A 14,741-nucleotide genomic window follows, 5' to 3' on the forward strand; every position below is an offset into this window, starting at 1 on the left:
CTGGTCTAGCTCTTTATTATGGTCCTAATCTCTTGTGGACAGAAAACATAGACACATAAGTGGGCATCTGACCAAATTGCGGCAGATTTGAGTTCTGGGTTAATTTTAAATGATTATACGCCATGTAAAACATGTCTTTAAACAACATCCCCCTCATCTACCTGTATTATTGTAGGGACTTGTGGCATTGTACAAATGCCACTGTGCAGCAGTATACCTGGGTTATTGTAGGGACTTGTGGCATTGTACCAATGCCACTGTACAGCAGTAGACCTGGGTTAACTACACCCCTGGTCAAAAGTTTTAGAACACCTCATTCAAGGGTTTTTCCTTTATTTTTTACTATTTTCTACATTGTACAATTTAATAGTGAAGACGTCAAAACTATAAAATAACACATGGAGTCATGTAGTAACCCAAAAAGTATTAAACAAATCAAAATATATTTGAGATTCTTCAAATAGCCACCCTTTGCCTTGATGACAGCTTTGCACACTCATGACATTCTCTCAACCAGCTTCATGAGGTAGTCACCTGGAATGCATTTCAATTAACAGGTGTGTCTTCTTAAAAGTTAATTTGTGGAATTTCTTTCCTTAATGCGTTTGAGCCAATCAGTTGTGTTGTGACAAGGTAGGGGTGGTATACAGAAGATAGCCCTATTTGGTAAAAGACCAAGGCCGTATTATGGCAAGGACACCTCAAATAAGCAAAGAGAAATGACATTCCGTCATTAAAAATTTCAAGAACTTTGAAAGTTTCTTCAACTGCAGTTGCAAAAAAACATCAAGCGTTATGATGGGGCGGCAGGGTAGCCTAGTGGTTAGAGCGTTGGACTAGTAACCGGAAGGTTGCGAGTTCAAACCCCCGAGCTGACAAGGTACAAATCTGTCGTTCTGCCCCTGAACAGGCAGTTAACCCACTGTTCCCAGGCCGTCATTGAAAATAAGAATTTGTTCTTAACTGACTTGCCTGGTTAAATAAAGGTAAAATAAAATTTAAAAAAAATAAAAAAATGATGTCTCTCATGAGGACCACCACAGTAATGAAAGACCCAGAGTTACCTCTGCTGCAGAGGATAAGTTCATTAGAGTTACCAGCCTCTGAAATTGCAGCCCAAGTAAATTCTTCACAGGGTTCAAGTAACAGACACATCTCAACATGTGCCTTCATAGTAAAAATTTCGGCAAAGAAACCACTACTAAAGGACACAATAAGAAGACTTGCTTGACTTGCTTTTCAACAGGACATTGACACAACACACCTCCAGGCTGTGTAAGGGCTATTTTACAGAGAAGGAGAGTGATGGAGTGCTGCATCAGATAACCTGGCCTCCACAATCCCCCGACCTCAACCAAATTGAGATGGTTTGGGATGAGTCGGACCGCACAGTGAAGAAAAAGCATCCAACAAGTGCTCAGCATATGTGGGAACTCTGTTGGAAAAGCATTCCAAGTGAAGCAGGTTGAGAGAATGTCAAGAGTGTACAAAGTGTGGCTATTTTGAAGAAGCTCACGTATAAAATATATTTTGATTGAACATTTCTTGGTTACTACATGTGTTATTTAATAGTTTTGTAAGATGGCGCCGGAGAAGGCAGACGTTTTGTGTATTTGCAACTTTATTTTTTAAACTTATTTTGTACATAATGTTGCCGCTACCGTCTCTTATGACAGAAAATAACTTCTAGACATCAGGACTGTGATTACTCACCGCGGACGAGCAGAATCCCGACGTAAAGGATATACTGCTTCCTCGGGAACAGGCCCTGATCCTCGTGATCTGCGTGAAGGGGAGGCGGAGAAAAAGGGGCCGAAGGGCGGGATGCCTTCTGAGAATTCGTAGGCGATCGAATAAACCCCCACTTCCTTCCATTCTGCTAGCAAACGAGTTATGCGGAAGATTAAACTACCAACGGGACTTGTAAAAACTGTAACATCTTATGCTTCACGGAGTTGTGGCTGAACGATGACAATATGAACATACAGCTGGCTGGTTATACGATGAACCGGCAGGATAGAACAGAACTAGAACTTGTCTGGTAAGACGAGGGGCGGCGGAATATGTGTTTTTGTAAATAACAGCTGGTGCACGATATCTAAAGAAGTCTCGAGCTATTGCTCGCCTGAGGTAGAGTATCTCATGATAAGCTGTAGACCACACAACCTACTGAGAGAGTTTTCATCCTTATTCTTCGTAGCTGTTTTACATTCCACCACAATCAGAGGCACTAAGACGGCAATGAATGAGCCTTATTCCTGCATAAGCAAACAATAAACCGCTCCCCCAGAGGTGGCGCTCCTAGTAGCCGGGGACTTTAATGCAGGGAAACCTAAATCCGTTTGACCAAATATCTATCGGCATGTTAAACGTGCAACCAAAGGAAAAAAAAGACTCCTGAACATCTAGTCAAATGGCTACTTGGACTATTTGCATTGCCCCCCCCCCCCCCCTCCTTACACCACTGCTACTCTCTGTTGTTATCATCTATGCATAGTCACTTTAATAACTCTACCTACTTGTACATACTACCTCAACTAACATTGACTCTGTATTGGTACCCCCCCTGTGTATAGTCTCGCTATTGTTATTTTACTGCTGCTCTTTAATTACTTGTTACTTTTATTTCTTATTTTTATCCTTTTTTATTTTTTTTTACTGCATTGTTGGTTAGGGGCTCGTAAGTAGGCATTTCACTGTAATGTCTACTATACCTGTTGTATTCAGCATTTCACTGTAATGTCTACTATACCTGTTGTATTCAGCATTTCACTGTAATGTCTACTATACCTGTTGTATTCAGCATTTCACTGTAAGGTCTACTACACCTGTTGTATTCAGCATTTCACTGTAAGGTCTACTATACCTGTTGTATTCAGCATTTCACTGTAATGTCTACTATACCTGTTGTATTCAGCATTTCACTGTAATGTCTACTATACCTGTTGTATTCAGCATTTCACTGTAAGGTCTACTACACCTGTTGTATTCGGCACATGTGACTATGATTCACAATGTAGAAAATATAAAGATCAACCCTTGAATGAGTAGGTGTTCTAAAACTTTTGACCGGTAGTATACATGTGATCTATCTGACAGATCTCAAGACCCATACCCTCAACCCCCTCAACCCTCATCACACTCCTCTGTCGAGATTAGTGTTGTGACCTATACATGATGGGTACATATTCTCATAGCCTTGTAGGAACAATGTGGTTAGACCTGATTTCATTCTTTGGCTGTGTGCTGTAACGTTTTGCAGGGAGTTTCTCTAGTGACTTGTGTGACCTTGTTTATTTTTGTTGAGTTGGTGTGGTCCATTCTTTGGCTGTGTGCTGTTTCTCTGTAATGAGTAATGTTCTCAGGGTCAGCATGATTTTAGTTGTTAGTCATCAGAAACACTAGCTACCGTCTACCCATCACGTATTATTCACAGTCGACATGACCTATAACATTCATCTATATGCCACCAACCCAAAATGAACAAGTGACTACTTCAAATCAAGACGTTTCTAACCGTCTGTCTGTCTGGTGTGTAGGAGCAGTTTGTTACTGCTGTGAATACGGTTGTTACTAATGGTTTGGTGTGTAGGAGACCTGTTGGAGGAGTCTCAGTGGGAGGCTTCTAAGTTGCGTCAGCGTGTAGAGGAGCTGGTCAGAGACAACGAGGCCCTGAAGTCTTCTACCTCCAGCTTCGCTACCAGTCTGTGTATGGGAGGACCTGTTCAGACTGAGACACAGGGTATGGTATCAGAGATGGGTTTCCTACCTGATTATTCATGATTTGCAGCAATATGTTATCACCAATGGCCCAGTGCAATCAAAAACGTGATTGTCCTGTTTTAAAAAAAAAAATAATAATAATTTGTAAATATACATTTCCACACTGAGGTTGGTGTAATATTGTGAAAATGATAATGTCATTTTAGTGTAAGAGCTGATTTGAAAATACCACCTGAAATATCAGCCTGTTTTGGTGGGATGGAGTTTTGGCCTTGGTGACATCACTAGGTAATAGACCAATAGGAGGTCCTAATCTCTCTGTCAATAACGGCTCATTTTCATACCCCTCCCAGACACTCCTAGCAAAAATTCTTGCTTGAGAAATTGCTCTTTGATAAGAAGCTATTTTGAATGTCTTTTTGACCCTATAACCGTGATGTGACTCCTAACTGTTTCAGGTCAGGGGAAGCTTCACCGCCAGCCCAGTAACGACCAGAGACCGAGTCAGTCGTGTCTCTCAACGGACAAGGCCCTACATCATGATCAGCCCAGCGTAAGTAAACAGAGATTTTACTTTATAGCTATAGAGTACTTTACATTTTATAGATAATGTGCTGGGCTGCTCAGCTTGCTCAATAATAAGTACAGCCTCATTAGCCTACATCTGAAACATAACATTCACATGTCTGGTGGTGGTGTGCTTTTTATGTCTGTCCCAACTGGTTTCTGGCTTCCAGCGAAAGCTAACTGAAAGTAGTTTAATTTTGAACGGTTCACTCACGTTCAATGCATTGTAGCTACAAGTGTCAAACCATATTGGTTACCTAAATAGTCGTATTGGTTTACTTAAAGGGATAGTTTGGGATTTTGGCAATGAAGTTCCTTTTTTCTTCCCCAGAGTTGGGTGAACTATTTTTTTTTTGTGGGGGGGGGGGGGGGGGGGGTGTAGTCTTTAAGGAAGTCGCTAACTGGCATTAGTGCATCATGCTAGCTCTTCTCATAGACTTCCAGTCATTGCGCTACTGCTAGTTAGCCTTGGTTCGGGGAAACTACCTCTAACGTCCCCCTTACTGGATACAGAGGCATACAAATAAAAAAAGGTGAGTTGGTCGGACTCTGAGGAAGTAGATAAAGGGCTTCATTGCCAAAATCCTGAAGTCTCCCTTTAATACCGACCAGTCTGGATCATTGTCCTCCTTGGTGCTTGTAGGAAGGTCTGTCCGAGTTTGAGGTGGTGAATATGGAACAGAAGACCTCCGATACCCTGCCGGTAAGTACTAGTTTTCATACGAGGCTAGCTAACAATAACAGGGATGTTTGGAAACGATCCAGGTTCTTTATGTAATTGGTTCAGTTTAATCCATAAAGTTGTGTGTGTGTGTGTGTGTGTGTGTGTGTGTGTGTGTGTGTACAGTGTGTAGCCTACATTCAGGACCACTCAATCTGTTTGTGTCTAGAAGGCTCAAGTTCAGCAAGAATTGGACTCTGTGTGTGTGTGTGTGTGTGTGTGTGTGTGTGTGTGTAGTTATAACTTCCAGTCAACACTGTTAAACTGGGGGGTTGTTTTGGGCCCTGTACAGGGCCAGACAAGAACAACAATATGATCAGAAAATAGAGAGTGATGTATCATTTAAAAGCTATGCCTCTTCCTCCATAAACACCATGAACCATGCTCTATGTTCATAGAACATACAACATAGGTCAAGGTGCAATTGGTGTCATATTTTATTTCCGATTTCTCATTCACCAACGTGGGGACAATGTTGCCATACTGACTGGACAGGCCTGTGTTTGTAGGACTTAAGAGTTCTGGACCCCCAAAATGTATTTTATGAGGGTAGTAATACAATATTCATATGTCGTTTTAGAAAATGCCTACTAGAGTTAAGAGGTTTAAAAACCATTGAACATGGTCGTTATACCTGGTGAAGAATCTAAGAGCGGCTCCTCAAGTTTCATTTCCTTAGCTCTCGGTTGTCTTTGGTCATGTTTTCTATATCAGGAACTTCTCCTGTGTCTCTTTTCTAGTGAGTCAACTAACAGCCAACTAACTCAATACTGGTAGCTCGACATGAGTCAGCACAGGGAATGTCCACGATTTATTACTGACCACACACACACACACACACACACACACACACACACACAATGCCTGACAGGGAAGAATGTCAGTCACAGAATATTCCGGACTGATATGGTATAGAATCAAATGACTATCGCTGATATAATGCATCATCACCCAAAAGTATAGGAAAACTGTGACACATTTTCACACGTCTATAGACTGAGCTTCTTCTAAATGTTTCATCAGCTCGGAGTCGATCTTAATGGGGTTTTTGCTTCGTTGTACAATATTGCGCAACATGTAATAGCCCTGCATTGCATATAGGATATGGAGCATTACTTACATGATTGATCAATCAATACAACACGCAGGGATAGACTCTATCTACAGGCTGTATGATCCAGATGGGATTTGTCCTTATTTTTATACATCTCGTATCCATGAAACTGGAGAACTAGAAATATGTTGTTTTTGACATTACTTGATTGGAGTCCTGTCCAGTCAGTATGGCAGTACAGAGCTTCTGATCTGTGTTTCTCAGATCCTCTTTGTTTTGCTATCATATAACGCTCTCTCTCTCAAAAAAAAAAATGTTATTTTATCTTAATGTCATATTTGTCTAGAAATGTATTGTTTTGGAAGTGCTATATAAATAAAGTTTGATTTGATCTCCAGGCTGGTGCAGGAACAGGACAGCTTCCTCAGGAGAACCAGGAGTTAACCAGTCAGCTACAGCGTCTAGAAAGCTCCTTCAGTATCTTTGCTGAGGCGTCCAACCCCAACCAGCTCCTAGCCCACCTGGGACGCATGGCTGTCGAGTTCCACCACCTCTCCTCCAAGGTCCAGAAGAACGAGCAGAGGACCTCCCTCCTACAGGTAACTGACAGGGGAGAGGGGCAGGTAGACAGCCAGGCAAGTAGACAAATGTCCACACAGGTATTTCAAAGACTGGAAATTCAGCATGTGACCTGAATAGCGAATAACAGTTGTGTATTTTGTCATTCCTGATGCTGAACCAAATGATGTTGCAAAACCAGCGTCTAGTCTTCCTGGGTCCAAATAGGAAACGAAACACAACAAATGAAATGCATAACACAATACATCATATAATTCAAAATACAATACAAATTCATTTTAATATATATATATATATGTGTGTGTGTGTGTGTGTGTGTGTGTATATATATGTATGTATATGTCTCTTTATATGCTGTAAGGTGTTCTTTTATCGGGTTTTATTGCTAGCTTGAGTTTCCTGGGGTGGCAGAGTTCCATGCTACCGCACAGCAAGCGGTACTGGAGCGCCAAGTCTAGAACCAAAAGGTTCCTTACCAGCTTCTGCCCCCAAGCTATAAGAACTGCTGTAAATAGTCCGGCCACCCAGACTATTGCTTATTATGACAGGGGGGGGACTGGAGCACTAGCCTAGAGGTTCACTATGTTGAAGGAGATCATCCTGGAACCACTGTGGTTAGGGAGAATCCCCTCTCTTTAAAAGAGTGTTGGTTGCTCCCACAGCAAGTCAAAATTGTCACAGAGACGTTCCTGTCTGTGCAAAGTTTCTTCAGGGACTCCTTTAGGGCAGCGAGGCGGCTGTAACTTTCCGAACCCTTTCTATAGTACGGCATCGGGCCAGATATGATTATTCTCTTCCCTGTGCCAACAAGGGTGTTCAAGACAATGTTGTAGTCCTTCTACGGTTCCTCAGATTGCCAAAGTGAGTGACGATGGTGCCAGTATTAGAGTAGTTGGCTAGAACAGTGGGCAGAAGGGAATTGATGTCTCAGACACGGGCGCCTGGGTGACGCTGGACCTTGGTCGGCCCACAGGCCGTAGGCAGGCCGAAGTCTCTCACCATCGAGCGTCCCATGGTGACCGTGGTCGAGATGGAGTCCGATGGGGAAGGAAAAGGGGGAACAGAACGGGACTGCCTCGGTCAGGGGGGGGTGTGTCCTGGTACAGGAGGACAGTGCTGTGTTACTAATGCGTGTCCCTCTGTTTTCGTCTAGACTCTTTGTGAGCAGCTCAGACACGAGAACAGCGAGCTGAGAAAGAAGATGGAGGAAGACCTTCAGTACAGAAATGGAGATGTGGAACTGTTGAGGTGAGTTGTTGTATTTTCTCTGCATTCGGTTTCATCTCCCCAGGGGAGAGGAGGAGTTTACATTTACTATTGTGAATTGAAACGGTTGGCTTCATCCTGTTTTCTGCTCCTAAGTCAAGTTTAGTACTTTGTTGGAGTTTATTGAGCTTAAATAAAGGCAATAAACTCTTGGTAGTCAGTAAATTATAAGTGGACTTTCACTTTTCTTTTTCACAATGATTCTCTGTCCAGCAACTACAAAGCTTCAAGTGAAGAGACAGTTGGTCAACGTTTTGTTTCTGATGATTCCTGGAATTGCCCTAATATTCTCCCTACCTCAGTGGGGCTGTAGGGTCTTCCCAGAGAATATTCTAGGGCTCTGCCAAGCAGCACATTCCTCCTACTAAACACTGTGATACATAGTCCAGATATCTCTATAACTGCATAGTAACACTAACCCTGCTGGTCACTGCAGACCAGAGAACCTGAAGCTGAAAGAGCAGGTAACGGGAGCAGGAGAGACCGCGGCAGAGAGCGAGGGGCAGCCAGAAGCCAAAGAAGACGTGGTGAAAGAGGAAACTGCCAGCGTTAGATCCAAGATGGAGGTCAGCACACCACAGAAGGTATGGAAATCCTTCCCCAGAATGGATGGAATGGCACCTGTCTGATTCAGAGCACATTAAAAGCTGGGGGGGAGAGAGAGGGGGGGGACTGATCAGCATAGACGTCTAGGAAGCCACAGCATCATTTCAGGATGTGCGCTGTTACAGTAAACACTCCAGTTTTTAAATACTCTAGTTTCCGTATTGAGCATTGGCAGTATGAGTCAGGTCATTGCCAGGCATCGCGGTAGTAGAATAGTTACCATGACTGATGTCTCATCCTAACGTACTGTACAGTATGGGGATGTGATTGACAGTAGTACTACTGTAATGCTTTTTTTTCACATTGTCCCATTTTGGTCACTGTAGAATGTCTGAGAGACTTCCCCAAAAAAGCACATGTTTATTTTTATGACAGGACTTGTGTAGATGGTGATCTGTACTAGTGCGGGGAATTTTAAGAGCAATGTATGTTTCATATCCTTGTCCTGTTGCAGAGTGGTTGTCTGTGAATGAATTACTTTTCTAATCATTTATTGCGAAACGCATCATTGTGATGTTTTGACAGTTAGCTTTTTGAAAGTCCTATGTCTTGAAAATGTGATTGCTGACATGGGGGGGGGGGCTTTTTGTCACTGTATCAACAGTGGGATCTAATGAAAACAAATACCAACAACAAAAACAGGTTTGGAATTGGATTATTCCTTTTGTTTTTAAAGAATCATCATGTTTTATATCCCTTGTACTACAGCGGAGGGGGAATGCCACAGAGATGGAGAAAGCCCTGGCCAAGCCCTGTGACCCAGAGGCCTACGAGAAGAAGATCAAGCTTCTAGAGAAGCAGAGGAAAGATGTGAGTCCCTCTCAACGTTACACCAGGTGTTCTCTTGCCACGTAAAAAAAAGTCTTTGTTATAAATGTGTATGTCCCAAATGACACCCTATTCCCTTAAAAAAAATACATAGTAGTGCACTAGTTTTGACCTGGGTCAATACATAGTAGTGCACTAGTTTTGACCTGGGTCAATACATAGTAGTGCACTAGTTTTGACCTGGGTCAATACATAGTAGTGCACTAGTTTTGATCTGGGTCAATACATAGTAGTGCACTTTTTATAGGGAGACATTTTGGGACACAGTCTTGATAAGGTGTTCGTGTTCCCGCTTGAGAGAGTCTGTGAAAAAATGTGTACATGACGTATTGGTTTCAGTCATATTTCTGTTGTGATGATGATGATGATAACAGGTACTGGATGTTAACAAGCAATGGGATGCCCAGTGGAACTCGATGAAGTCACAGTTTGAACAGAAGGTATGTTCTATCTCTCTCACACACACACACACACACACACACACACACACACACACTGTGTTCATATAGTAACCTGTGTGTGTGTGTGTTGATGGAGAAGATGTAGTGGTGTGTACTCTGATGACACCCAGGGTGTGTGTGTGTGTGTGTGTGTCAACCACATGTTCTAGTGACACATCAGAAATCCCCTCACCTCTCTGGTACTCACTGTTCCTGCTGTGGTCCACACACCCACACACTGAGACCCACACACTGAGACGCACACACCTACACGCCCACACACACTTCCACGGCTCGGAGATTTGGGGCTAACCCTAAACTGCTCCACATCATTCTTCTGAGTCTGAAATGATGATTCTGATCATGTGTCTCGTTGAAAAGACATACTCCCTGTATTTAAGAGTTTGAACCTCCCCCCGATCAGATCACAGACCTGCGTCAGCGGCTAGCGGACTCCCAGAAGGCCGTGCAGGAGTTAGAGGCGGAGCGAGAACAGAGGCAGCGGGACTACGATAAGAAGTTGCTGCTCGCCAAGTCCAAGATTGAGAATGTACAGGTGAGAACAGACAGAAACCTAGTATAGACCCAACCATGTCCTCAAGACATATACAAACCCAACAACGTACACAACATTGTGTGTGTGTGTGTGTGTGTGTGTGTGTGTCCGGTCTTCACTGCTGGGAACACGTGCATGTCAGCGTGGAGGAGAACCGCTCCAGCCCACTCAGCCACGGTCCAATGAGTATTTCTCACCAGTCTGTTGTGACACAATGGACTCAAAATAGCTCATTTGAAGCCAAGGAAATCAAATATGTATGTAGACATAACATGCACAGATTAAGCTACTCCAGGAAGTGACGTTGCGGGCTAGCTCAGTGCTGCCCCCTCTCATTGAGTATCTCAAGTTGAAGGCCAACCGAGGTACTGCAGGCTGCCAGTAGCAACTGAATTATCCTAATAACTTCTTCTGTGTGCAAATTTTTCTGATGTAATGTTACATTTTGTCACATGCGCCGAATACAACAGGTGTAGACTTAACCGTGAAATGCTTAGTTATGAGCCTTTTCTCAACAATGCAGAGTGCTAATATATACACACACACACACACACACACACCAGTACTGAGTCAATGTGCAGGGATACCAGGTTAAGATAATTGATGTAATATTCGCATGTACAGGGCCTTCAGAGTAGTCTCCGGGGCCTTCAGAGTAGTCTCCGGGGCCTTCGGGGTTGTCTCCGGGGCCTTCGGGGTAGTCTCCGGGGCCTTCCGTGTAGTCTCCGGGGCCTTCGGGGTAGTCTCCGGGGCCTTCGGGGTAGTCTCCGGGGCCTTCCGTGTAGTCTCCGGGGCCTTCGGGGTAGTCTCCGGGGCCTTCGGGGTAGTCTCCGGGGCCTTCCGTGTAGTCTCCGGGGCCTTCAGAGTGTTCAGACTTATTCCACATTTTGTTGTTACAGCCGGGATTCAAAATGGATAAAATAATCTCACCTCCTTTTTATTTTAAGAGAGTAGAGTAAGAGAGAGTGATTTTGTAGAGAGTGATTTAAGATTTTATTTCGTTCATCACATTCCCAGTGGGTCAGAAGTTTTACATACACTCAATTAGTATTTGGTAGCATTGCCTTTAAATTGTTCAACTTGGGTCAAATATTTCGGGTAGCCTTCCACAAGCTTCCCACAATAATTTGGATGAATTGTGGCCCATTCCTCCTGACAGAGCTGGTGTAACTGAGTCAGGTTTGTAGGCCTCCTTGCTCGCACACGCTTTTTCAGTTCTGCCCACAAATGTTCTATAGGACTGAGGTCAGGGCTTTGTGATGGCCACTCCAATACCTTGACTTTGTTGTCCTTAAGCCATTTTGCCATAACTTTGGAAGTATGCTTGGGGTCATTGTCCATTCGGAAGATCCATTTGCGACCAACTTCCTGACTGATGTCTTGAAATGTTGCTTCAATATATCCACATAATTTTTCTGCCTCATGATGCCATCTATTTTGTGAAGTGCACCAGTCCCTCCTGCAGCAAAACACCTGCACAGCATGATGCTGCAACCCCCATGCTTCACGGTTGGGATGGTGTTCTTCAGCTTGCAAGCCTCCCCCTTTTTCCTCCAAACATAGCGATGGTCAGTATGGCCAAACAGTTTTATTTTTGTTTAATCAAACCAGGGGACATTTCTCCAAAAAGTACGATCTTTGTCCCCATGTGCAGTTGCAAACCGTAGTCTGGCTTTTTTATGGTGGTTTGGAGCAGTGGCTTCTACCTTGCTGAGCGGCCTTTCAGGTTATGTCAATATAGGACTCGTTTTACTGTGGATATAAATACTTTTGTACTTGTTTCCTCCAGCATCTTCACAGGGTCCTTTTGCTGTTGTTCTGGGATTGACTTGCACTTTTCGCACCAAAGTACATTCATCTCTAGGAGACAGAACGCGTCTCCTTCCTGAGTGGTATGACGGCTGCATGGTCCCATGGTGTTTATAGTTGCATACTATTGTTTGTACAGATGAACGTGGTACCTTCAGGTGTTTTAAAATTGCTCCCAAGGATGAACCAGACTTGTGGAGGTCTACAAAAAATTCAGAGGTCTTGGCTGATTTCTTTTGATTTTCCTATGATGTCAAGCACAGAGGCACTGAGTTTGTCAATTAGCCTATCAGAAGCTTCTAAAGCCATGACATTATTTTCTGGAAATTTCCAAGTTGTTTATAGGCACAGTCAACTTAGTGTATGTAAACTTCTGACCCACTGGAATTGTGATACAGTGAAATAATCTGTCTGTAAACAATTGTTGGAAAAATGACTTGTCATGCACAAAGTAGATTTCCTAACAGACTTTCCAAAACTATAGTTTGTTAACAAGAAATGTGTTGAGTGGTTGAAAAACGAGTTTTAATGACTCCAACCTAAGTGTATGTAAACTAGTTTTAATGACTCCAACCTAAGTGGATGTAAACTAGTTTTAATGACTACAACCTAAGTGGATGTAAACTAGTTTTAATGACTCCAACCTAAGTGTATGTAAACTAGTTTTAATGACTCCAACCTAAGTGGATGTAAACTAGTTTTAATGACTACAACCTAAGTGTATGTAAACTAGTTTTAATGACTCCAACCTAAGTGGATGTAAACTAGTTTTAATGACTCCATCCTAAGTGTATGTAAACTAGTTTTAATGACTACAACCTAAGTGGATGTAAACTAGTTTTAATGACTCCAACCTAAGTGGATGTAAACTAGTTTTAATGACTCCAACCTAAGTGTATGTAAACTAGTTTTAATGACTCCAACCTAAGTGGATGTAAACTAGTTTTAACGACTCCAACCTAAGTGGATGTAAACTAGTTTTAATGACTCCAACCTAAGTGGATGTAAACTAGTTTTAATGACTCCAACCTAAGTGGATGTAAACTAGTTTTAACGACTCCAACCTAAGTGTATGTAAACTAGTTTTAATGACTCCAACCTAAGTGTATGTAAACTAGTTTTAATGACTCCAACCTAAGTGTATGTAAACTAGTTTTAATGACTCCAACCTAAGTGGATGTAAACTAGTTTTAACGACTCCAACCTAAGTGTATGTAAACTCGTTTTAATGACTCCAACCTAAGTGTATGTAAACTAGTTTTAATGACTCCAACCTAAGTGTATGTAAACTAGTTTTAATGACTCCAACCTAAGTGTATGTAAACTAGTTTTAATGACTCCAACCTAAGTGTATGTAAACTAGTTTTAATGACTCCAACCTAAGTGTATGTAAACTAGTTTTAATGACTCCAACCTAAGTGGATGTAAACTAGTTTTAATGACTCCAACCTAAGTGTATGTAAACTAGTTTTAATGACTCCATCCTAAGTGTATGTAAACTAGTTTTAATGACTCCAACCTAAGTGTATGTAAACTAGTTTTAATGACTCCAACCTAAGTGTATGTAAACTAGTTTTAATGACTCCAACCTAAGTGGATGTAAACTAGTTTTAATGACTCCAACCTAAGTGGATGTAAACTAGTTTTAATGACTCCAACCTAAGTGTATGTAAACTAGTTTTAATGACTCCAACCTAAGTGTATGTAAACCTCCGACTTAAACTGTATCTAATTTACACAAGTAGTCACACCCCTGAGTCAATACTTTGTAGAAGCATCTTTGATTACATATTTTTGAGTCTTTCTGGGTAAGTCTCTAAGAGCTTTCCACACCTGGATTGTGCAACATTTGCCCATTTTTTTAAAAATATTTGTAAAATTATTTTATAAATTCATCAAGCTCGGTCAAATTGTTTGTTGATCATTGCTAGACAACCATTTTCAGGTCTTGCCATAGATTTTCAAGTCGATTTATGTCAAAACTGTAACTCGACCATTCAGGAACATTCACTGCCTTCTTGGTAAACAACTCCAGTGTCTATTTGGTCTTGTTTTACGTTATTGTCCTGCTGAAAGGTGACTTCATTTCCCATTGTCTGGTGGAAAGCAGACTGAACCAGGTTTTCCTCTAGGATTTTGCCTGTGCTTAGCTCCATTCCATTTCTTTTTTTTTATCCTGAAAAACTCCCCAGTCCTTTATGATTACAAGCATACCCATAACATGATGCAGCCCCCACCATGCTTGAAAATATGGGGAGTGGTACTCGTTAATATGTTTGGGGCAAATCCAATACAACACTTTGTATTCAGGACAAAAAGTTCATTTATTTTCCACATCTTTTGCAGTTTCACTTTTAGTGCTTTGTTGCAAACAGGATGCATGTTCTAGAATATGTTTTATTCTGTACAGGCTTCCTTCTTTTCACTCTGTCATTTAGGTTAGTATTGTAGAGTAACTATAATGTTGTTGATCCATACTCCGTTTTCTGACCATTAAACTCTGTGACTGTATTAAAGTCCCCATTGGCCACTGGCAAAACATCTAAATGTAATCCATTTTCAATTCAGGCAGTAACACAACATGTAGAATAA

The 14,741-nt window shown here is 42.0% G+C and overlaps 1 protein-coding gene and 1 long non-coding RNA gene across 14 annotated transcripts in view; both read left to right on the forward strand.

Annotated features, from left to right (window-relative positions):
• The window catches only part of LOC110504481 (TNFAIP3-interacting protein 1), a 33,173-nt gene that overhangs the window by 10,071 nt on the left and 8,361 nt on the right, over positions 1–14,741 (forward strand). For all 13 annotated transcript variants that reach the window (XM_090220010.1, XM_090220012.1, XM_090220016.1 and 10 more), the window contains 9 exons: positions 3,593–3,742; positions 4,182–4,276; positions 4,934–4,993; positions 6,464–6,664; positions 7,798–7,892; positions 8,347–8,494; positions 9,225–9,326; positions 9,719–9,784; positions 10,209–10,340. In XM_090220010.1, the coding sequence (XP_090076136.1) occupies positions 3,593–3,742; positions 4,182–4,276; positions 4,934–4,993; positions 6,464–6,664; positions 7,798–7,892; positions 8,347–8,494; positions 9,225–9,326; positions 9,719–9,784; positions 10,209–10,340 (1,049 nt within the window). The remainder of the gene's footprint in view (positions 1–3,592; positions 3,743–4,181; positions 4,277–4,933; positions 4,994–6,463; positions 6,665–7,797; positions 7,893–8,346; positions 8,495–9,224; positions 9,327–9,718; positions 9,785–10,208; positions 10,341–14,741) is intronic.
• Positions 743–2,351, forward strand: LOC149971527 (uncharacterized). Its single transcript, XR_016491743.1, has 2 exons — positions 743–880; positions 2,228–2,351. It is a non-coding gene; the product is annotated as an uncharacterized LOC149971527 (long non-coding RNA).

This window comes from Oncorhynchus mykiss, chromosome 25 (genome assembly GCF_057628025.1).
Source record: "Oncorhynchus mykiss isolate SJ-2025 chromosome 25, ASM5762802v1, whole genome shotgun sequence".
Classification (NCBI taxonomy): Eukaryota; Metazoa; Chordata; class Actinopteri; order Salmoniformes; family Salmonidae; genus Oncorhynchus; species Oncorhynchus mykiss.